This window comes from Podarcis raffonei, chromosome Z, assembly GCF_027172205.1.
Source record: "Podarcis raffonei isolate rPodRaf1 chromosome Z, rPodRaf1.pri, whole genome shotgun sequence".
Taxonomy (NCBI): domain Eukaryota; kingdom Metazoa; phylum Chordata; class Lepidosauria; order Squamata; family Lacertidae; genus Podarcis; species Podarcis raffonei.
In genome coordinates this window covers 30,384,990-30,410,463 of record NC_070621.1, presented here as the reverse complement: position 1 = coordinate 30,410,463, position 25,474 = coordinate 30,384,990, and the positions used below count along the sequence as shown (strand labels likewise).

The 25,474-nt window shown below is 41.1% G+C and overlaps 1 protein-coding gene across 5 annotated transcripts in view; it reads right to left on the bottom strand.

Moving 5' to 3' along the window:
- LOC128406792 (connector enhancer of kinase suppressor of ras 2-like) overlaps positions 1 to 25,474 on the bottom strand; it is a 310,922-nt gene that overhangs the window by 153,830 nt on the left and 131,618 nt on the right. For all 5 annotated transcript variants that reach the window (XM_053374481.1, XM_053374479.1, XM_053374478.1 and 2 more), the window contains exons 5-6: positions 14,763 to 14,804; positions 4,176 to 4,295 (exon numbers count right to left, since the gene is read on the bottom strand). In XM_053374481.1, the coding sequence (XP_053230456.1) occupies positions 4,176 to 4,295; positions 14,763 to 14,804 (162 nt within the window). The remainder of the gene's footprint in view (positions 1 to 4,175; positions 4,296 to 14,762; positions 14,805 to 25,474) is intronic.

Genomic DNA, 25,474 nt, shown 5'->3' with positions numbered 1-25,474 from the left:
TTCCAACAAGAATGAATGACAAGTGTGTAGGAACCCAGGTCACTACATCTTAGCGAGTTGGATCACTGGTCCATCTAGCTCAGTATTGTCTTCTTAGACTGGAAGCAGCTCTTCAGGGTTTCAAAGCAGCAGCTTCCCCCAGCTATACCCGGAGATGCCAAGGATTGGACTTGGGATCATCTGCATGCAAAGGCAAATGCTCTACCATGGAGCTATTGCTCTTCACCACTGATTTGATAGTTAAGACTTGCTTCCCTGCCAGCAGTAACTGTGTCATTGTTAAACTCTGTGCTGGAAACAAGATAAGCTCTATTGACAGTTCTATTAGACCTCTTTTGCAGTTTTGATACCAATGTCCATGTTGGACCACCTGATTTATGGTGGTGGTGATCACCCCTGGAGGGTAGGCCTCAGAGCAGTGCTTAGTAAGGATGGATGAATCTGGCCGTTTCTGTTTCTCGTTTTTCCAAACTTAAATTCACATTTTCACATCAGTCTGCAATTTTGATGCAAACTTCTAATATACATGTTTGCATGTAATTTTGCCTAATATGCTCATTTTTTGCAGAGCACTCTAAAACAATGCTTTTTTGTATGTTATTTTCACTAATATATGCATTTTCATGGCATCAGAGAATTGTAGAGTTGGAAGGGACCCAAGGGTCATCTAGTCCAACCCCCTGTAGTGCAGGAATCTTTTGCCCAATGTGGGGCAACATGGGGAATATGTGTGTACACAGTACTTGGCTGCAGAACTACACCGCAAAAGCTATGTGTATTTTAAAGGACACCTGTGCTTGCTTTCACAATTGTTTGGGAAAGTGTGGATTAGGTAGGTGGGTTTGCCTTGAAATGCAAACTAATTCACATTTCTCCCTATTCCGTAGTAGTGAGGATTTCTGCTCTTCCCTGTGACCTTCAGTTTATTGGGGTTCTGCAAGGTCTGCTCTTGTTGCTCCATCCTGTTTAACAGCTTTGGCAAAAGATTTGGGGCCCTGTGCACTAAATATGCTGATAATTTAAAGCTCTATCCATAGGTCAGTGAACATCTGATATGTATGCAGAAAGCCCCAGATTCAATCCATGGCATCTCTGGATAAAGCTAGGGGACACCCCTGTCTGCAACCCCGGAAAGCCACTGCTAAACAGTGTAGACAATCCTGAGCTGTAGGAGCCAATGACAGCTTCCTGTATTCCTATGTTCCTTTTCATCTGGTCCCAGGAAAACTGTGGAGGCTGTGAACTGACAAATGGATCATAAGATGATTGTTATACGTTTTATGAAGCAAACCGGTGTGTGATTTGAAAAGTTATTGTGCAATTTTATGATACCATGAAATAGACGTCTGTAAGAAATGGCTGATCTTAGCTTCACTTTTATTATCTGGATGTAGCTGAAGGAATAAAACTAATCAAGGTTTATTTTTAACATCTGTGCTCTTTCGCTACCCACCTCTCATGTTTGATCTTTTGTAAGGAGGGGCTCCTGATCCTATATCCTAGAGTGCTAATGAAATGATCCTTCGCCAAAGCTATCTGCACACACTATCCTAGGTTCTAGTTCTCAGTAGTACTAAAGTATGACAAAATGTTGAGAAAGGGCACTTTTACACCCAGGGCCCATTGTTCACCATTTCCTGCTCACCAGAGCAGGCAATGTACAGGTCAGGAGCCAAGTGAGAGTCAATGAAGTGCTAAATTCCCCTCTACTTTTCAGGAAGAAGGCGGAGGCTAAGATGGGTAGTCGGGTCCAAGGCAAGCGCCAGACCTTGTGCTTTGAACTAACCATGGTCTTGGAACTTGACTCTACCTGCCTGAGTGAGTCAACTTCAGGATTCTTTCATGCCCCACGGTAAGAACTGTGGATGGGGAAGAAATTTACTTCTGTTTGCATTTTAATAAGAAATTACCTATTTCATGCTTAACAAACCAGTGTGTGTGAACTGAAACACAGTTCTCTTTAGAAAACTGCACAGCAGTGTTTGAAAAATTTAACAAAAAATTACATTACAAAAAGAAAAAGAAAACTGCACTTATGAGAAATTTGCAATGTGGTTCCTCAGCCAAATTTTGTGAACAAAAAGGTGTATTTTGGGGAAAGGTGACACAATAAAATGCATTATACAAACGTGCATATTAGGAGAGATTTGCACTAAAATGCTGGAAATTTTACATGATACTTAAAAAAACAACAACTATGCAAACTGCTGTGGAAAACTGAATTTAAAATTGGGAAAATGAGAAAACAGCACATTCACCCATCCCTAGTGAAGACTGGACAATGAGCTTTCTTGCATTTAAACACAAACTGTTTCAACAGCTATCAGAGAGTGCTGGGCAATACTGGGGGGAAGAGGGGGACATAAAAGTCACAATATAATGCAAACAATAAACATGAAAAATAGCATTCAAAGATGAGCCACCTGACAACAAGCTACATTAAGCTCAGCTGGGAAAAATACACTAACAAAATACTCAAACAAAAGAGTATAATTCTACAGCTTTTAGGCCACCAGTGCAAAGGACCTTCCTCTGACAGTTATAGTTCTAACTTCATACACCAAAGGACTATGAAATGAAGCCTGATTCAAATAATGCATTCTTAAATACCCTCTGCTTGGTCCCCCAAATTTCTCCTGGGAAATGCTCCTATTTTCACATTGCTGCAAAAACCTTACCATACAAGCAGAGCTCTTGAATGAAGTAAAAATAAAATTGCACTATTCTATACAATGTTTGTGCTTGGAGGGAAACAAATTATAAAACCCCCCTCATTGAAATAACTCGTAGTTCTGCACTGTCTAACAATCATACAATGTAATCCATTCTGCTGTAATCTATGGGCTCCATTCACCAAACACTGTTCTTGTACAAATCCCATTAATGTAAATGGAGTTTGCATAGGAACGACACTTGGTTGAATGCCTCCTGTATTGACAAAATGCTAGGTGAAGTGAAGCAAGAATAGCATATCATTCTGAAAAAGAGACATCTCTGTTGGTCACCAGGGAAATTTCATATATCAAGGATTTGCTTGCAGCAGTTCTTGCCAGAGAGAAGGGAGATTTTTGACAACAGCATTTTCTGGAAATTGGATAAGAGTGAAATGGACTTCCCATATTTCAGGCACTTGAGTGCCTATGAATTTGAAGGAGCAGAGAGGTCACAGAGAAGAAGCCAGAAGAAGCAAAATGTTGTTGCTAGGAACCTGTCTGAATCAGACCCTGCAGAGATCTCCTTTGAGGTCCGAGACCCCCAGAGATCCCTCAAAACTGAGAAACTAGAAGAGCCTGTAACACCCCCAAGGCAGCCTGAAGGATTTCGTCAAGGGACATTTATGCCCATTGGTTTCAATGGGTCTTCTCAGAGTTTGACTGATACTACAATCCTCTTCCTACTTACCTGAGAGTAAGAGCCACAGAATTCAGCAAAGTTTTATTCTGAGTAGACATGGTTAGGACTGCAACATAAGGCAAGCACTTACTGCCTTATGAACGAGCACATACAAAATCAACACAGCTTGGAAATAGACTGGCCAATCCATCCCTATCATATTTAAATTTCATTCATTTCAATAAAATAAACCTGATTAAAGGGATGGAGGATAAATTCTATACTTCCCAAAACAATATGTGAACCAAAACAGCTATCTCCTTTGAAATTCACAGTTCTCGGAATTTTGCAACGTTGCTCTCCAATAAGATAATGTATACAAAAAATGTGTATATTGGGATGAAGCGTGCATAAAAAGGCACAGGTTAGTGAAAATAATGTACCAAAATGCATATTAGGGAAAACTGCTTGCAAGAATGTGTACATTAAGAGAAAGTGCATGAGAAACTGTATATATCAGGAGGAAAATCCCAAAGAATTTTCATCAGGACTTCCTCAAAAAAAAAGGTTTGAAAGCTGATGTGAAAGGTGAAGAATCCAATACAAGACTGAAAATAAATTTGAAGAAATCAAGATTGCCAGGTTTGTTCAAAGCTACTAACTCTAGCAGGCAGGTTGCCAAGTTCACTAAAATAAATGTGTAGCGGGATTTGGGACGAAACCTCAAAGCCTGGGTGTCCCCACCACTTCACAAGCACCCTTTAGTATGAGGTGAGCATTTCATGCATTAAATGCCTACCCAGCCTTGCTGAAAACCACCTTCCTAGATTGCTATTACTTACCAACCCTTCACTGGGCATGATGCTGGTAAGGTGAACAACTTCAAGGTGAGCTGATTGAGACACCAGAGAATCGGATGAGAGCGAAATGATGTGATCACAGATGCCAGAGAGTGTTTTACACTGGGGAGAAGAGAGAGAGAGAACATCATAAGCTTTTTTTAGGGAAGCACTAAACAACTCAGCATTAAAACATTACTCACAGGAAACAATTCAGTATCATGTATTTTGCAAAAACTGGCTTAAGACTCTACTTGCTACACAAAATAATAAGAGGCAAGCCCCTGTTCAAATGACATAACCCAAGTTAGTGTCGGAATACATGGGTGTGAGGAAACCTGCAGCAGGGGTAGCTAAATGGCAGCCCCTCAGATGTCGCTGGACGACTCCCCAAATCCCTCACCATTGGTTATGCCTGCAGGGGTTGTTGGAAGTTATAGTTCAGCAAAATCTTGTGCAAGGGAAAAATCAGAGACAAACCCACTGGCTTCTTACACATGTCCCTGCTGCCATTCTAGCAATCCCCACATATTGGGCACTGAACATCTATTTTTCGAAGGGGTCAGCTTTGTTCAAGTAGGCTCCATGTTAGATTAAGAACTCTGTAGATAAAGATTCTATGTTGTGCAGGGAACTCACTAGAGTAGAGCAGGCACCCCACCCTTGCAGGTATTCATCCCCCCAACATTTAGAAATGGTGAAAGCTGCATTCATGTCATAGGTGGAAGGATCAACCACTCCTCCTTTCATTATGGCAATCACAAGTTAGTGGAGACTGAGTGCAGTGTCTCTGTCCAATTGAGAACCGAGGATTCCCACTCACAAGGAGGGAACTATGCATGCATAGCTTCCATGCAGACTTTCCAATGAACTCCTATATGGCCACCTGTTCACAGAAGGGTCCTTCTCATCCTCACCATCTCCAGCTCTGATGTCAGCAGAACTTTCCTCTCCAAGTTAGTTTTCATTTTACACAAAAATACCAAATTCAGAGCATCTTCAGATGCTGTGATCCTCTGCTGCCAGGGGAATGCATAATCACTTCTGTCGTCAGCTGGCAACACAGAATTGCCTTGTGTAATGTGAAAAACTGAGCAGGGAAGTTGTTCAGACTGTACATCCTCAAACCTGTGAAGCTTCCTTTTACAGGAGAGTTCCCCTTCAAGACATGTCAGTCCAGTGCGCATTCTGCTGGCTGCATGGGGCTGTCCTATCTGCACATTTATGACATAACTGATCTTTCAACTGCCTACATGGAATCCTAATAGCTAAAACAATCATTTAAAATAGGCTGAACTTGAGAACTAAAGACACAACAGATGAACCAGTATTCTATTTATTTTGATTATTTATTTAGATCATTTGCAGCATGAGAGCACTTCTGCGCTCATGTCCTGCTGTTGGGCTTCCAATAAGCCATCTGGTTGGCCATAATGAGAACAAGATGCTGGACTAGACAGGCCACTGGTCTGATACAGCAGATCTCATCTTAAGCTCTTACGGCCTCAGCTGAAACAGCTCCCACAAAGGCTGTATAATCAATTAAAAACAAGACAGCTCCTGCTCTCAGGCTTACAAACTAAAAGACACCACACAAAGTTGGGGAGCAACAGAGGAGGAAGAAATAAAAAAGCAAACTCAAGGTCCAGATCCTAAAGTTAAGCAGTAGTTCTTCTAATGGGCAACTTTAAGAACAGAAGAAGAATTAACTCTCTTCCATTTTCTTTTACAGGCAGCTCCACTTGCAAAACACAAGTTAACAATAGGAAGGAAAATATATTCTAACCCATTTGCAATAACAGTCAGCATACTAAAATGGTACACTGTTCCATTCATTGTTCACCTTTGCTTTGTTTAAGTATAACCTATCACCCCACAATGGGGTAGACTGTGACCAGATAGTCTGCGTGCCTGCTCAGTCTCTTGTCTGGGTGTTCAGTGTCGGAGTCCCTGTCTGCTCTCCCTTCTTCAGGGTCTTTTAATTCTAAACTGGACTTGGATCAGGCAGTCCTTCAAACAGAGGTATGTATTCTGCAAAGTAAGACACATGTCACTACCCTAGCTCCCCACAGTTAAAGTGCAAGCGACCCATTTTTTGTTATTTTGGTAGCTGAGGCAGAAAATTCCATCAGCACCTCTCTGGCAGTAAAGTATCTGTAATGTCAAATGAAATAACTAGGGATGGGGAAGAAGTTCAATTCAGCTCTTACATAAATGTGAATCTATCAAATTATCACTTCCTGAAAAAAAGGTGAGAACCGAAATACAACATTCCTTCAAAATTCACACTGATCTGAATTTTGTGATGAAGTCCTCCAACCGAACAATAATGCATATTTTAGGGGAAAGTGTGTGTAAAAATCAACACATTAGTGTACATTAGTCTTAAGTACATAGGAAATTGGGTTTATTTGGAGAAATTCCACAAAAGGTTGATGAATATTCATGGGGATTTTAAAATAATAATAATAATGCAAATTGCTTCAGAAATGTGGAGAATTGAAGAGCGGAAGAATGAAAAGATAAGAGAACTGTAACTGACAAATCATTCCACCTAGAGAAATAACCATTTGCTGTGCCCTTTCATGACACACAAAGTCAGATGCCTGAGACAGCAGCATCATTCTGCCTAACAGTAGTTGTTTTACAAGTTTTTCCTTCTTTTTACAGTGTTCTCTGGATGGAGTTTGAGCCAGCTGGCACCTGCCCTAGCATCAAGCTTATCTAAACAATGGATAGTTTGTTCCGCTGTCCTGGCAGGGTCAAAAGTGCTAGAGATAACAAGCAGTGTGTCATTAGCATACTAATTTACACATCTTTGTAGCAGCTGCAGACTCATTTAGACAAGGAGCCATCAAAGCGGCAGGAGGAAGATCAGAGTGACAATTGCTAAAAACAACAACTGTGAGGTCTGTGTTGTACTGATGCTGGGCTCACAAACTACATTTTTCCAAGCTTATATCTTGGAAAACTACTTTTTTTCAAGCTTATATCTTGGAAAATAAAAGCAGGCCTGCTGGATCCAAGCAAATATCTGCATCCTGTTTTCTGTACTGGCCAACCTAGGAATGTGAGAGTTTGCTCCCACCTCTTTCACACTTCCTAAATCAAAAACGTGAACCAAAACTCTGATATTCTTCAGAATCCAGATGTCTTTTCATTTTGAAATGCCGTTCTCCAACCAAAGAATGCATGCATGCATGCAAGCACACACACACACACACACACACACACACACACACACGAGGGGGTATATTAGGGGACTGTGTGCACACCAATGTTTACACTGGTGAAAATAGCATACATTACAATAGCATCCTACATTGTATTCAGGAAAATTGGTTACAAAAATGAGCATGTGAAGCAAAACGTGTACATGATGTATATATTAAAAGAAATATATGCATAAAAAATAAATGCACATGGAAATAATGAATAAAAAATACATCGCCAACTGATGCAAAAATGCGGTGAACTCAATTTAAGATTGGAAAAATGCGAAAAACCCAAAACTGATAGATCCATCCATCCCAGGGCCCATCCTCTAAGCCTGATTGGGCTCATGAGCTGGAGGTTTCTCAGTGCAGCAATAGAAATTCTAGATGCAGAACTTCCTTTTGACACATAGCAAAAGTAAATTGTTTGGCACTAGGATATCTGAAGTACACTTGCAGCCATATGAGCCTGTCTAATTATTAAGATCGGGATCTGAGGTACAGCTGTGTAGTATGTCAGTAAGGGTTGTTGCAGTTGGGTGTGCGAGGGAGAGGGCCTTCTGAGTAGGAGCCCCACATCTCTTATTACCCGGCAAGTAAATACTGTACTATCTTCATCAACTAGCTATTGTCCTTGACAATTTCATGGGGGAGAGGGGGACACAGAAAGGAAAAACATCAAAAATTACCATTCAGAATCTTTCAGTTTTTCTAAAAAATGTATATTGAAATACTTTTTACCCAGTAATATAGAAACAAAATGCATGTTATTTTAACAAGGACCTCTCCACCCCACCCCCTGCACACACATACCCCGGCCTGATCCTGTCATTGAAGCTAAATCAAATATCTGTATCTATACTAGAAATAAAACAAATGTGTTCTGTAAGTCACACAAAGAATGTGTATTGTCTAGTGAAAAAAGAAACAGGGAAACACATTTGCCTCTTCATCCTGGCTGATTTTTAAGGAAGCTCAATGACTTGTTACAAATTATACTTTCAGTCTGCCTTTGGCTCACGTGTTGTATGTGACAATTTTAGTTGCTGGTAGTTCCAATGAGATGATATTGGCTTAATGGTTGATATTGTAATGGTTGTATTTTTTATGTGTTAAAAATTCTTTGGAGACCACCTCATTGAAGACAGGAAGCACACCCTGCTTAATAGATGAGTCAGATATTCTTGGAATAGATGAATGAAATAGTGGTAAACAGATGCTTCTGGCACCCTCAGCTAATGTTCTCTCTTGATTTCAGAGTTCCAAATTACTGCGTCTTACTTCCTTAATGGAACTGATGTGTTAGAAATTGTTCATTGTTCCACTTTATATGTTTTTCCCAGAACACTGGGCTTGCGCATTAGCTTTCTTCAGCTTTTGTATTCCTATCTCCCTCTCTGCTCCATCAACTTGTAATACCAGTGTACATGAATCAAACAGTACATTTATTATTTATTTCACAAACTTTATATAATTGCATACATTAGACCTATTCAAACATTATAGTTCTCCGATGTCCCAGCGTCTGCTGGTTGGAAGTCTTTGCATCTACATTGGTCCATGTGAAAACTTTCACATGGGGTAGAACCTCAATTGTCCTTGATCTTAATTGGGAATTAGCCTTGGGCTTTAAAACTCCTTTTTTGGGATTTTTATTCTTTCTTTTTATTTTCCTTAGTTTATTGTTCTAGCCAAAGGCCATTGCATTAAGCAATAATATTAATAAAACAATACAAAGCATACATACATAATATAAGGTAAAGGTAAAGGGACCCCTGCCCGTACGGGCCAGTCTTGCCAGACTCTAGGGTTGTGCGCTCATCTCACTCTATAGGCCGGAAGCCAGCGCTGTCCGCAGACACTTCCGGGTCACGTGGCCAGCATGACAAGCTGCATCTGGCGAGCCAGCGCAGCACATGGAACGCCGTTTACCTTCCCGCTGGTAAGCGGTACCTATTTATCTACTTGCACTTTGACGTGCTTTCAAACTGCTAGGTTGGCAGGCGCTGGGACCGAACGACGGGAGCGCACCCCGCCGCAGGGATTCGAACCGCCGACCATGCGATCGGCAAGTCCTAGGCGCTGAGGTTTTGTCTTTATTTAAAGACAATTATGAGAAATGTTGGTCAGAAGTGAAAAAGGATCTAGAAATATGGTCAAATTTGAAGCTTTCCTTGTTAGGTCGAATTGCTGTTATAAAGATGAATGTATTGCCAAGAATGTTATTTTTGTTTCAATCATTGCAAATTTTGGACAAAATGGACTGTTTCAAGAAGTGGCAGAGAGACATCTCTAGATTTGTTTGGCAGGGCAAAAAGCCCAGAATAAAATTTAAAATACTAACTGATGTAAAGGAAAGAGGTGGATTTGCCCTGCCAGACCTTAAACTCTATTATGAATCAGCAGCATTCTGCTGGTTGAAAGAATGGCTGCTTCTTGAGAACACAGACATTTTGGATTTAGAAGGTTTTAATAACGTTTTTGGGTGGCATGCATATTTGTGGTATGACAAGGTTAAAGCACACAAAGCATTTAAAAACCATATTGTTTCTTTTGAAACTTTAATAAAATATCATTTTTTTAAAAAATGAGGTTTTACCCACAGCGCCACCCGCGTCCCATCCATAATATAAACATCTGCAAAGACTTTGCCAAGTTTGTGAGCATTTAAACAGTTTTTCCCTTGTGTTACTATTACAATTTATGCACCTGCCACACACTTCAATAAAGGCCTACATGGTTCTGTGCAGAATTGGGTCTTGCAAAACTGTGGTACAGCTTGCATCACAAGAGGGCTTCAGTATCACATGGCGGAATTGGTTAAGCCAAACAAATGATCTCAGCTTTTATGAACTTTGAGCATCATTCTAATGCTGTGCTACTGCTCAAGAAAGGGGGGGGGCAAACCCCAGAAGTAGATATTTCCAGTAACTGTATTTAGTGGGTTCACAGAGAAACTGCATGCTAACCAGAGAAATAACATTTTCATAAATACTTGTTCATCCACAATCAGCTAAGAACTTATAATGCTCTGGTTTCTTTCAATGGAGCTGATGAAAGGAGAAAACGGAAAGCTGAAGTCAGAAAAACTGCTTTCTCTGGAATTGCCTTTTAAGTGGCTTGTCCAGTGATTTTGCTCAAATTATTTGTACTGGAAGCTTACTGGTGGGTTTCTGCTGGAAGATTGGCACTTGACTAGCAACACTTCTGAGTACTAAATTGCTGCATGGAGATTCATATAATAGGAGAATTTTCCAGAGCCAAGCTTGGAAGGGGCTCGCCAAAGAAGAGCAAATTTGGGCTCTGTTCATAAATGTGAACCCATTCAAGCCCCCAGAACCTGTGATCCAAATGACATAGTTAGGAACATGAGAAGGCACTCACAATACTGCCGCTGTCCAATTAGAAAATATCCATGTTGTTGCCAACAAGAAAGCTTAGTATAGTAGAGAAGAGCAACTGGGGATGGATGGAAAGTAGGCAGGCAGCAATAAATGAAGCCAGAGTCAATGAGAGAGTGATGCTCTGGTCTAAACCACTGCACCTCTTGGGATTGCTGATCAGAAGGTCGGCGGTTCAAATCTGTGCAATGGGGTGAGCTCCCCAGCTCCTGCCAACCTAGCAGTTTGAAAGCACACCAGTGCAAGTAGATAAATTGGTCCCGCTGTGGCGGGAAGGTAAACGGCATTTCCGTGCACTCTGGCACTCGTCACGGTGCCCTGTTGTGCCAGATGCGGTTTAGTTCTGCTGGCCACATGACCCGGAAAGCTGTCTGTGGATAAACGCCTTCTCCCTCTGCCTGAAAAGCAAGATGAGCGCCATAACCCCATAGTAGCCTTTGACTGTACTTAACAGTCCAGGGGTCCTTTACCTTTTTACCTTTACCAATGAGAGGGAGAACTAACAAATTATAGTTCTGCTCCCGCCCACCCTCTCCTTGCTAAGTTGTACAAGGATAACACTGAGACTGAGGCAAAGAAAGTTGACAGGCTGTGCTACCACTTTCTGCTCTGGTTTATGCAAGCCGGGAGGCAGGGAGGTGGGCTTGGAAGGAATCAAGACTGAGGTTGTTGGGGCAATGCTCAGTGTTCCCTAACTGACCAGCCTCACCTGGAGTAGAACATTGCTGTGTGAGTTGGAAGGGCCAGTACAAAGGCCAGAGTCAGGGCCAGCCAAATTTCAAAAGAAACCTGCATTTTTGTACTGACTCATAATTGGCCTATAAGTTCCAGAATGTGGAAGTTCATACTCCCAATTCAAAACAGCAGCATTCAGAAGTAATTGGATTTCAGCCCCCTGCTGTACCTGAAAAAAAGACAGTATGGATCACTCATTGCTAAGGAACATTAGCTAATTTAACTGCAACCGAGACACCAGTTAGGCTTGATTCTGTCACATCTAGCCTGATTAGTTCTAAAGCAGGGCTAAAATCGCCCTTCCCGTTTCCTGGAAGAATTATCTGCCTGCAGAAATGGTGTCTGATTATCTGCTGCTTTCAGCCAGGTTGGGATTTTTTTTTAAAACATTTTCAGGAGATGATGGTTGTTTACCAGTGTGCTCTTACTAAGAAGTGTGACCAGAAGAAAGTTGTGGTGGCAGCTTTAGGCTGTTTCCCGATCCCCAACTCTCCCAAATCTTGGAAACCATAGTTCACAGAACAACAGTTCCCAGCACCCTTAAAAAAAAACAACAGCTACAGTTTCCAGGATTCTTTGGCAGATGTGCTTTAAATATACAGTGTGTAGACAGAGCAAGAATCAGAGGCCTTCTTTAAAGTTAAAAACATAAGGTTAAGTAGGACAAGTGCCATCTCCCCTCTCTCTTGACAATTTCAGTTAAATTTCACCAACTATTTCTTTTTGAGGGGTGGGGAGGGAGAATTTCTGTTTTAATTGCCATTTTAACTGTTTTTAATTGTGCTGTTTTGATGGGCTTGAGTTATATACATTTTAATTTTTGATGTTTATGTTAATGTTTTGATGAAATTGTTTTATTTTGTATTTTAATTATGCCTACTTTGGTTTCACACTTGTAAGCCACTTAAAAGCAACCTCGGCAATTAAGCGGTATATAAATTAAATGATAATAATAATCCCTACTCATCAAATGGTCAATTTTTTTATTATTTTAAATAACTGCTTTTGTTAATTCTTCTCGAGTGTGTGAAAGAAGCAAGAACTCTATTACTGCTGGGCTTGCCTGTTTTTAGAAAAATCTACACTCCAGTTGTCATTGACTGATGAAATTCTAGGCATGACAAATTGCTAAAAAGCTACCCTTAGCATAATCTATAAAGAACTGCAATCCCACTGTGAGTTATTGACACACAAGACTATAATAATTAACATGATGCATCAATAGGGTTTAGGGTTTTTGTTTTAAAAACCATTCTATAAATAGCCAAATGGTTACAACATCGCCTTTGAAGCCACCTGGCAGTCAATATTGATTTAAAACCTATATTGAGTTTTTAATAAAGTGACATTTACTATAGCTTAGTGGAAATGTAGACTGCCTACAAAGTTAATTATACATCTTTGCTTAAAAGAAATGAATTTCTTTTCTTTTTCTTTTTTTACAAAAGGTAGCCCTAAAGATTATTTCAAAGCAGCAGTTTGCTAATTTTAAACGAGATTCAAAAAATGAAGAACCTCTTATTCCACGTGCATGAAAAAATATGAAATTTTGTCCAGAGGAATGACAACAATCAAAATGTATCATTATTTTTTTAAGTCTGAGTATCTTTTTCATTAAATACTATGGTAAAATCCATCATTAAGAGAGCTGGAAAATGAACAAGGTAGGACTTTTTTCACTTCATACATTTAGGTAGAAACATCCACTTCCTTTATTTTATTTTATTGTATTTTATTTTAAATAATGATAATTGGAAGAAAGATTTATTATTACCAGATTTATTTATTATTATTTCAGACCCTCAGATATACAGCAGATCACTAACATTGGCAATTGGGTGAATTTAGTATACTTATTTGCCAGGCTGAATTTTTGTCATCACTGCACCAGATTCTCAATTCTTCTTATTTATTTTAAAAGTGGTTCAAATCAAACAAGGGCTCTGAAGCCTCTTCCGGCGCATATTAACATCCACCATGTCCAATGGGCCTTACTTCCAGATAGTGAGAGGCTTGATGAACCGACCATGTGACAGCCATGTTTGAAGGGCTGTCACTCAGATGATATACAAATCTGTTGCTCCAGAGCAAAGATCTTCAATCAGTGGGTTCAACTTACAAGGACAAAGATTTAGACAAAGGTCTACTGGGATGAGCGGATCTCAGGCTGAGATGGGCTCAACAGCAGCTATACAGTGGTACCTCAGGTTAAGATCTTAATTACTTTTGTAGGTCCGTTCTTAACCTGAAACTGTTCTTAACCTGAGGTACCACTTTAGCTAATGGGGCCTCCCGCTGCTGCCGCACTGCTGCTAAACTTATGAGTTTATATAACCCCAGATTATTATTAATAATAGTAATAATCATGTTATTATTTATACCCTGCCCATCTGACTGGGTTGCCCCAGCCACTCTGGGCGGCTTCCAAAAGAATATAAAAAAACGTAGTGAAACATGACTGAAGGGATAGTTCAGTCAGTAGAGCATGAGATTCTTAATCTCAGGCTCATGTGTCCAAGACCCTAAAAGATTCCTGCATTGCAGGGAGTTGGACTAGATGACCTTTGTGGTTCCTTCCAACTCTACAATTCTACGAAATCAAACATTAGAAATTTCCAGATACAAGGCTACCTTCAGATGTATTCCTGAAGGTTGACATCTGACAGGAGGGCATTCCACTGGGCAGGTGGCCAGAAGTGCCCCTGCCTGGTTCTCTGTAACTTCATTTCTCGTAGTAAGAGATCTGCCAGAAGGCCCCTGGAGTGAGATGTCGATGTCCTGACTGAACAATACACCTTCAGCTATACATACTCTCTGTTTTATGGTTCTGCGAGCTCAGGCAGGGCATATCTTGAAAGAAGGGCCATTCCAGGGAACAGACAGGATAAAGCAGGGGGAGACTTACCTCTATCACAAACTCTGTTCGGTTCAGCCACACACCTAGAGTTGTGTGACAGCAATTAGTATGTTGGGTTAGAATTTGGGCAACTAGGTTCAAATGCCCACGCCGCCCCAGAGTTCACTGGGTGACAATGCATAACAATGGGTGACAATGTCTCTCAGACTAAACTGTGAAGATAATATTGTTACAGGGACAGCCCTGTACACCCCCTTGTGCTCCAAGGAGGAAAGGTGGGTTATAAATACAAAAATAAGATCCTATGTACAAGATTATAACATGGATATGGGACAGACATGTGCAAAGCACAACCATAAAAAAAGTCAAAATGTGTACTTACCACGTGAAGAATTTTATTTTCTGTTTCATACACTGTGCAATCCTGTAACAACAGGAGGGAGAGAGAAGCAGTATTTAATATCCTTAGAAATCCACTTTGCCTCAGCTATGTTAACAACTCCTTGAAAAATAATGTGCCACTCTAGCCATGACTGATTCAAATTGCTTTTAAGGTTTATAAGAAAATCTCGGAAGCTTTTCCCTGCTCTTTCTGGGATGCAAACAGCAACAACCCCTCTCTTTCATATGGTTAAATGTTCACTGAATTTACAAAGATGCTTTCAGTTCAAACTTTTATCAATTAAAGGAGGTTAATCATACACATCAAAGAGAAAAAACCAACCAAGATGAATGAAAAAGAATGTAGAAAGAGTCTTGCTGGAAGAATCCTGCATTCTGTTCCTACATTGGCCAATCAGGACATGTACACAACAGGACTCTCCTATTTGTGTTCCCTAACAACTGCCTCTAAACTTGAAGAAATATGACTATAGAGCCAGGATACATACAAATATTAAATTAAAACAATATTGCATTTAACAAACAAACAAACAAACAAACAAACAGAAAGGAATATGTGGTAGCTGATGCCCCAACCTTCAAATGGTTGGCCAGTCTAACTGTATATATTTCATGCAGTATTTTGAATCCTGAGATTTTAAAACCATAAAGGGATAACATTTTAAAAACACAAAGGAATAACATTTGCTCCCTAGAATATGACAACCGTCAGCTCAATACACTGTTGACACTAAGTCAGGCATGGCCAAACTTGGCTCTCCAGCTGTTTTGGGACTACAACTCCCATCATCCCTGACCACTGGTCCTGTTAGCTAGGGATGATGGGAGTTGTAGTCCCAAAACAGCTGGAGGGCCAAGTTTGGCCATGCCTGCACTAAGTGAACTAATTCATCTATGTAACTTCAGACTAGCTAGAACAAAGCTCTGTTTGACCGTAATTACTGGCCACATGCAAATTAAATATTATCAACAACAGATTTCAACTGACCACAAATACTGACAAAAAACATTTCTGTTAATTGACTCCTTAAAAAATTACCTGCAGAATAAGCAAAATGCAGGCTAATTAAAGTATTTGGCAGCTCCACAGCATAGACGTGAGTGCCAATGTCAGCTTTGTTCCCTTGCAAAACTGGTTAGGATTGCAAAGAATCACAAAATATATTGTGGTGCTTAATTATAATGGCTGGGATCCAGCAGAGCTCCTGACACATGCAACAGAAGTTGTGCCTGGATATATTTTCTTTGTTTGATTTAGTTTGAAATGCAATTTCACACTACCGGGGGGGGGGGTTGTTGCAACAGTGTGGAAAACACAGCCCCTTCCCCATTTCCAAAGACAGATGACATTTTGTAAATTGCAGCCATTGGCCTATAGATACATTTTGGGTGTAAGAAGGCTCTGATCTCCCTTCTGCCCCATGTTTGAGTACTATTTCTGTTCTGCCGCAGCTTGGCTTCCAACAAAAGATACGCTGCTTATTATTACATTATTCACACCATTCACTTCAATGCAGAAGCCATTAATTTCAATGTAAAGCTAGCACAATGCAGATGGGTGGGAGGTGGGGGAGTCATCAGTTAGGTATTGTTTGTGGACCGAAAACAACAACAATATCCACTCCCATTTTTGTCGGAATGGTTGCCATACACAATGCACACTGATCACTTGAAAGACTGCATCTTTCAGCTCTCAACTCTCAACAAGTTGTGTGAATGGTGTCCACCAGAAAACTTGAGCAACGTTCTAGCAAAGTTCTGGTTCTCTGCTCTGATCTAGAAATAGAATGTAAGAAGAACCCTGCTGAGCCAAGACAAAGGCCCATCTGGTACAGCATTCTGTTGTCACTGTGACCAATCACATATCCTCCAATACAAAGTGCCCCCAAACCAGGACACAATCTTCTGGGGCTGGACTCCCATGTGAGTCACACGACCTGCGGGACATAAGTACAACAGCACTCTCCCTACTAGTGTTTCCAAGCACCTGCTATTCAGAGACATACTGCCTCTGCTAATAGAGGTGATCTATATTATGGCAAGTAATCATCAACTGCCTCAATGAATTCATCTAATCCCTCATGGCTTTCCACAAAGGATCTTGAGAACTGTAGCTTGTTGAAGGTACTGAGAATTGTTAGGAGAACTGCCACCGCCCCCTTATTCCACACATAGAGGCAGAATTCCCAGTGCTTCCTGGGAAGAGAGATTGGTTGCTAAATCACTCTGGGATTTGTAGCTCTCTAAGGAGAAAGAGTATCTTTCAACAACTCTCAGCACTTTTGATGAACTACAGTTCCCATGATTACTTGGGGAAACCCATGATACTGCTTTTAATGTCTAAGTGGGGCCTCGATCACTAGTGATCTACTTGTGCACTGCAACATTTTAGCAACCTATACTATCTGGAGACGTGATGGAGGGCATGGTGGGACAGCTGGACACTTTTTAAATAGTACCCTCTCAACATCAGCTGGAAAGGAAAATAGAGACAATTATTTGGGGAAGATGCCGGAAAGCAGGGAATTATTCCTGGTGAAAGAGAGATAGCTGGAGGGAAATGCTATCTGTTTGGCAGTCCAGCCATTTACTTCCCAGTTTCTTTTCAAGGCTAGATGTCAGTAGTGGAAGGGACCAGCAGCAAAAGTGGGTGGAGTAAGGAATGTAAACACACACCCTTCTCTACTTTTCATTCAGGTAAGCAAAAGGCATTTATCAGAATTCAATGACACATTCCAGCCAGGCAAAAACACCAGAAGTGTGAAGAAGGGTCAGTGGGGATGGGTGTGGGCTGGAGAGTCATGGGGGCCACGCAGATAAGCCTGGAGGCCTGCATTTGGCCCCCAGGCCTAAGGTGCACCATCACTGCTGTATTTTATTGGAGAGTAGCTAACGCCTGAAAAGTCTACCTTGCTAATGCTCGACTGCATAATTAAAAAGCAAGACCTCTCCTCCCATTTTTTCTTTAGCAAGCTTTGACAGCAGATAAATTTAGTGAATATCTGCTAGCCTGTTAATTTGAAGATCCTGTCCTGCAATAACATGCATCTGTAATGAAAATCTAAAAGATAATATGATTTTGCTACAATACAGGAACTTAGTACTGAGGGGTTTCTTTTACGGATATAGAAGACTTTCTGAAACACCTTGGCAACGGCTGAAATATTTCAGAGATTTGCATCCTCCCGAAGACAAAATAAGAAAATCAAACATCTAGATCAAACATCCAGATCAGTGGTTTGCACATTACACAGAGAAAGCCATTTAATCACAATCAATTGTATAAATATATGCCTTTGTCCAAATTGTCAATTTTATCCTTTGAAGCACCATCTGGGACGCTAGCTCCTCATGCGGAAATAAACTCCATTGAAAATAATGAGATTAACAGTGCAGTAATGAGATTAACAGTGCAATCCCATATATGTCTACTCAAATATAAGTCTCATTAAGTTCAGTGGAGCTGACTCCCAGGTAAGAGGGACTGTTGCAGCATTCCTTCCAAGGTATTGGTTGCAGGCCAGGCTTGTGTTCAGGATAGTGTCACTTTATAGTTGAAATTACAGAACTCAAAAACTCAGATATGAAAGAGAAAATCGACTGATACAAAATCACAGAAGTTTGAAAAAACAAACCTATATTTGTAAATATACACACATGAATTTAGGTGTGTGTGTTTGTGTGTATCATATTATGTCAACAGTTACACCTTAGCTAAATAGCGCAAAATGTATTATTATGGATCTAATACATGCTGGCAATTAAACAAAATGCCGATTTTCTGTAGTTACAATATTCTTTGGGGCCTGCCCATGATAATGTTGGGGCTTTTAAATGAAATATTAAAGCCTAGTTGAGAATCTGTGGATTGTTGCCAGAATAAATTTGGCACAGAATCATAGAATTGCAGAGTGGGTCATCTAGTCCAACCTTCTGCAATGCAGGAATCTCAACACGAAGCCCCCCATCCAATTTGAAACCATACTGGACCCTGATTAGCTTTGCAATTGTGCCAGCAGTTGTCCTCATGAATCGGACTGGCTACAAAACGTAATAGATAATATAGATTGCTCTTATTTTCAATGTTTGCTTCTCTAAGTTGTTCTGAGTCACTTTGGTGAAAAAAGTTAGGAAAAAAAACTAATAATAAATATGATAATAATTACTATTATCCCATTCAGATTTATAGTAAGTCCTACCTGAGTATTTCGTGAGTATATGAACATAGGTAAAGGTAAAGGGACCCCTGACAATTAGGTCCAGTCGTGGCCGACTCTGGGGTTGTGGCGCTCATCTCGCTTTATTGCCGAGGGAGCCAGCGTACGGCTTCCGGGTCATGTGGCCAGCATGACTAAGCTGCTTCTGGTGAACCAGAGCAGCGCACGGAAATGCCGTTTACCTTCCCGCCGGAGCGGTACCTATTTATCTACTTGCACTTTGATGTGCTTTCGAACTGCTAGGTTGGCAGGAGCAGGGACCGAGCAACAAGAGCTCACCCCGTCGCGGGGATTTGAACCGCTGACCTTCTGATCGGCAAGTCCTAGGCTGTGTGGTTTAACCCACAGTGCCACCTGCGTCCTTTCATGAACATAGGAGGCTGCTTCAATCCAAGTCAGATCACTGACTGATATAATGCTCCAGAGTTTCAGACGGAGTCTTTCCTAGCAATTCATGTAAAACAGGGATAGGGAATCTCAAGCCCAGGAGTCAAATGCGACCTTTCACGCATCTCCATCTGGCCCTTGTATGTTTTCAAAAGGCCACATCCCCTTCCCAAGCACACCTGCTTCCCCCAGACCACACCCCTCACTGGCCTCACTTTGTGCCCCTCTTGAGTATTTTGACTTGGTGGAATGTGCCCTTGAACTCTGAAATGCTCCTTGTTAGCATAGATGGAGCATAGAGATGAGGTACAGGAGTGTGTGTAGAAGCTACCCTGTTGTACAAAGGTAAAATTCACACTCATTGCTCTGCCACTTTTGCCTCTGAAGGCTGTATTAGAGACACCACGATCACTCATGTAGAGGCACTTGAAAAATAAAGGTTGTGCTTTATTGTGCCAAGACTGGGTCAAGCAGAGCCCTGCTCCATGAGCAGGGTGTGCCAGGCAATGCTTAACTCAGTCTTGTAAGATTCATCCTGTACCTCTTCCTACCTCCGCATTCCCAAAGGTCAAGAATGACCATGGCTGGCAAAGTGGAAAGTGGTGGAGGTGGCCATGGTTGATTCCAAAGACCCAACACAGCAAAGACCCCAGTCAGAGATGGGACTAGACTGGGGAAACAACACTAGTGGAAATGATGTGAATAGTATCATTTTCCTACAGGGGATTCCGAGACTGACAACCCCATGCCCAGTAGGGAAAGATGCTCCTCTAGAGTCCCAGGAGCAGTTGCCACCACTTTCTAAACTTCTTGCTTTGCCAGACTCAAAGTCCTTGACATATGATATTGGGGAATGGAGAGGCATGGGAGGTCACTATTAAATGCTAGCATCTTGGAGGCTTTTGAAAATGCTCACATCAAGTGCCTGCAAGCCTGATTGGATCAAACAATGGGCTAGTCATGCTTTCTGAGCCTACCTATGCATAACTGTAGAAATGAGCTACATATCTTCTTTTCATTTCACCAATGAATCTACCCACTCTAACGTCACTGAAATGAACAGAAGCCATGGGACAATAAAGCTTGCCAGATTGTGTTCTGTTCATGATAAGGTCATGTTGATATGCACATAGTTGGCATTATGGTCAAAATATTCTCATTTATCTTGTACATTGGTTCAGTCCCCTCTCTTTGTGCGTACATACACGTACACAATAATACATTCATATAGATACACCAGCCCAGAGTCACATAGGGACATCTCTGCAATTTCTGCTTAATTTTGTTTGCTCACTTGTAAGCCTTCTTACTCTGTCCGGAAATCTAGCAAGGAAGCCAAACAGAAAGAAAATATAAATACCACTTCAAATCATATTCTGCTAAACGAAGCTGGGCAGGGAAAGTCGAAATAATACTGCTAACAACCACTTTCACTTCTTAGTGAACTGCGCATAGAATTATCTTTACCATTCATGTGCATTAATATAAGTGGTCAGGAAGGCTCAGGTGCATTAATGCTTTTATTTCAGCTCCAAAGTGATGTACTTGATGTAGCCACTATTACCTTTGCAATTACATATCGGAACACACATAATTTCCTCTAATATGTATTCACTTAAACTGTATCTCCAGATGTGTTTCTTTGCCTTCATGCTGCATGTGGAAAATTATGCAGCCCGGTTTGAACATTTATTTATTCTTTACTGATTACACTTTTTATCCTGCTTGTCCTTTAATGAGGTTGGGTAAGCTGGGCCAAGAGGTGGTGACTGGCTGAAAGTCACACAAAGACAAAGATGGGTGGAATCTGAACTTGAAGCTGCTTCACCGCATTGATCTGGTCCAGAATATACTGATTCTGTAACTGTGGTAGGGAGAAAGCCAAGTACACGCCTTCCTATTCCTGACCACTGGTGCACCTGTCCTGCTGTAGAGATCCCTGGATGTCCATCTGCAGACATATCATTTGAAGAACAATTGTCCATTCCAGTCAACAAATCAAAAAAATCTTCAGAGGCTTTTGGAGTGGTCGGTTGAACTGCCTGGAGGTGGTTGTGGTTGTGTACAACCTCCATTCCATGTTAGGTCTGTTCCAGGCAGGTGTAAACACAGTCAGGCCAGAAATGATGTGGCATGGTGAGGGGGAGATGCTGGGAAAACTCTGGCTCTGCTAGCATATAGAATGGAAGGAAGAGAGATGGCGGCACCAAGAGAAAGCACTTTACCACCTTGTCATAGGGAACAGAAGAAATACAGATGGCCACAATGACAGAAGAGCAGCTACAACCAAGGACTCTGTGTGACGCACCCACACCATGCTGGATAAAGCAGGCAGCAGAGGAAAGAGAATTTGAGTAGCAGCTGCAGAGGCAACCTTAAGCCCCAAGAGGAAACTAACGATGAGAAGTCCTGAACCGCCAAAGGAAAGGAACAAGACATTCACCCAGTATAATAACTAGAGGCAGACTTGGAGATTTGAAGGTCTCTTATAGTGCTGCTAATCATGTATGCAAATTCTGAACAAGAATCAAGGATGAGAAATAGTGAGGGGGAGGCCAGGCAGTTGGGAAGGCTGGTAGCAATGGTGAAAGTTGTAGAAGTCCTTAAAACAAGCCTAATCCAACAGCCTAAAGCTAAACGGGGAGGCACAGAGGCTGACACCTGGAATTCTGAACAGGAGCACTTCTGAAGATGTTATTGTACATGCTCTTGTATTTAGTTTTTCAATTTTTTAAAAAAAGGTTACCATTTGTTCACATACCTTCCAGCACCTTGGAATATATACTGCAGAATGTATAACACATCTGCACCACATGTTAAAGGATATTGTCACCTCTTTTAGTGGGGTGGAATTTGTAGTCCTGCTTTTTTTGTTTAATTCTGTTGCACTGGGGTCCTTAGCCACAACGAGAGAACCCACACAGGAACAGCTGTATGTAGATAACCTACATGAAGGCATGAACGTGTGTGGAGCTCTCCACAACAGACGTTCACTCACTGAAGGTGTATCCCATGAACCGATGTAATGATAAAAAAATACTTAAGGAAGCAAATAAATCACAGCCTTCTTTGGATGAGAATAGAAGCAAATTGTACAATGCTGTTGACTCTCTCCTGTATTAACCAAATGTGAAATGCCTTGCCTACAAAAGGCTTTTGTGGGAAATAAAAACAGCTTCTCTGAGAAAAATCTGGCTTGTCACCCGAAGGATTATTCCAAAATTCTCTACCTGCCAAGTTATCTGCTTCAAGTCTAGCATTCCACAAGATTTCCCCTTCAGCTACTTCTTTAGATTTTTATTTTCTTTAAGCTGAAATGTCAGAAGATTTCTTTCAAGCCAAAGAGATCTGATATAATTGCACAGTGACGAGGAGGCAATCAGCCTCTGGCATTGAATTTGGCTTTTTGGGGGTGTGCTACCTTGCAAAGGGTTTCACTCTCCCCTCTTTTTTTAAAAAAAGAAAGGAAAATCATTATCATAAAGGAAACCTGCAATGTCTTTTTTTTAATAAAAAAAAAAATCTAACAGCAACATTATTACAAGCCGTATGGTTTTAAAACTCTAGCGGCAATTGTGAAATTAACATTCATCTGAGTAAAAAATGCTTTGACTTGAGTAATCATTATATTATTTATATGACCTACTTCTCATCCAGCCTTAGAACTGTGCCCTGAAACTTAGTTATATGCTGAGTGATAGAAAATATTTGGGATTTTTGTTATTACTCTGTTGATATAGAGCTTAACAGGATGGTTAACTTTAATAATGGAGGAATTACGGTTAAGTAGGGCCTGATCAACTGTCATGCTCAAAAATCCAGAGCACTATTCCTCATTAGGCAATCTGCTAAATCCACATTAGTGCCCCTGGTTATCTCCAATTGACCCATTCAACCTCTGCTCCTGCTTCTCACACTCTCATTAACCAGAACCACATCTTTTCCAACTCCTAGCTGGCAGCAGTCAGGAGTTGATAGCAAGGCTTGTATCTCATCGGAACAAGAATTTATGTGTGCACAAGAGGACTTTCTCCTCATTCTTCTGCCCGTGTGCCCCCTAAACCTGCTCTTGTGCGTCCCCTAACCCTTCTAAGGTTTGGGGGCCGGGGGCCCCCCAGAGGAGACTGGGGAAAGTGTTGTGCAAGTCTTTGTGCTCATGGGACAGTTACTTAGCCCTGCACTGGATGCAAGTCAGTGTTCCTTTACAATACTGTGCTGGGTGAACAATATTATGATTAGGGTTGTGTCTATTCTACAAATACAGTTCATTAAGGTTGCTGAAAAATTACTCCATTTTGTATTATTATTACTTTTATATTCCACCTTTTTTTTTTCTTCCAAGGAGTTCAAGGTTCCCTACAATTCTCCCCCTCTCCATTTTATTCTCACAACCATCTTGTGAAGGGAGGATTTGAATCCTGATCTCGCAGGTCCTAGTCTAATACGCTACCTGCTATCCCACATTGGCATGGATGTTCAACATGGAGCAATGATTTGCTCAAACAAATATGTCTTTTCAAACAAGTACCTGAAGGCTTCTCACCTAAAATAGAACAAAGCCGGGTAGATTCAGCACAGATAAAGAAGAAGCAAGGACTGCTCAGGGGAGCCTGGCCTAATGAGCATAATTACTCTCCTCAGTAGGCCTTGCCCCTATGAGGCAGTTGTGGAGACTGAAGCTTCCTGCCTTCCCACAGCTATCTAAATCTCTCCCAGGTCCTTCCCAAGCAATCTGAGACTCCACTGACATGCCCATCTCGGCTCCTCCCTCTTCATACCTATTCTAGTCCTGGCAGACTAGGGGGAAAGGGAGCTTATCACAGCAGGGATGGGGGACACCCTGGCTTCTTCGCCAGCCTGACTCATCCCTGTCTCTTGACCACCATCCTCCTGCGTCAGCTTCAGATTTGGGGCCTCTCTCTGCCACAGCCTCTCCCAGCTCACTAAGTCCAATTAGGCTTTCAACATCCAACAGCTCTTCTTCCTTGTCTTCTCCCTTTGACCACCACCAGCCCCTGGGTTCTTCTTCCCTTGGGAGTTCCCCAGCTAGTGCCTTCCACTATTCCTCCATGTCCTGTCAGTCCATGGCAGTAATTTGCAACATTTTTCTAATGTTGCATTTTAAAGTGTTGTCATCTTCCCTGAAATCTTAGGGTGAGAGGAGGAGGGGATAATAAATAAAAACAACAACATACAATAAATTCCATTATTATTATTATTAATCTGGAAGTATGGAGAATCCCCATTTACTTACTAGAAGACACCTCCCCCCACCGGGGCTCTGTACAATATTTGTTATATGCTATGAAAAGGAGAAAAGAAAGTGTGAGCATGTAATTCAACAGTGTATGCAACCTGCAATGTAATGGAAAGAATGGTTGCTTTTTGTTTGTTTTTTTGTTAGTAAAATGAGGATTCTTTTTAAAAGGAAGAAAAGGTGGAGGAAGATAAGAAATGTTTACAGTATGTTTAGAAATTACAAACATTAAATCAAACAACATGCTACGGGTAACAAATGTTTATCTTGGGAGCACTGTCTAATTTTGGTTGTGGGGAATCATCTTTAGTTTGGTAAGCTTTATTAAGCTATACAAAACTGCCGTTCTGGCTGTTTTTTGTCTGTTTCTCTCCTCTCCTGGGGTTCCTATTTCTCTTTGGTAATTCAGCTTTATTGGAGTAAAGCCAAAAGGCCGTTTGTAAAATTAAATAACTCAGCAGTGCAATCCCAACATGCAGGGAAGCAAGGAACAGCACCTATACAAGATGGTGTTACCCAAGAGATATTATTATTATTATTATTATTATTATTATTATTATTGTCGTTGTCGTCGTCGTCATTATTATTAAAATATCACCTTACTTTAACTTTTCTGTAGTTTGAGCAAGAGCTCATCCACAATTCCCTTTACCCCACCACTTTCCCCAGGAAAACCCGTGGTTTAGCACTGGATTGGAACAAATGGCATTCAGGTTTTTTGCAGAGTGCTGTTTGTTTTGATTTAGCACTTAAGAACAGATTTTCCTGGGGAAAGCGGTTTCCACTTCTAGGCACAGGACAAGTAGAAGTGTGGATAATCCCTGACTTTCA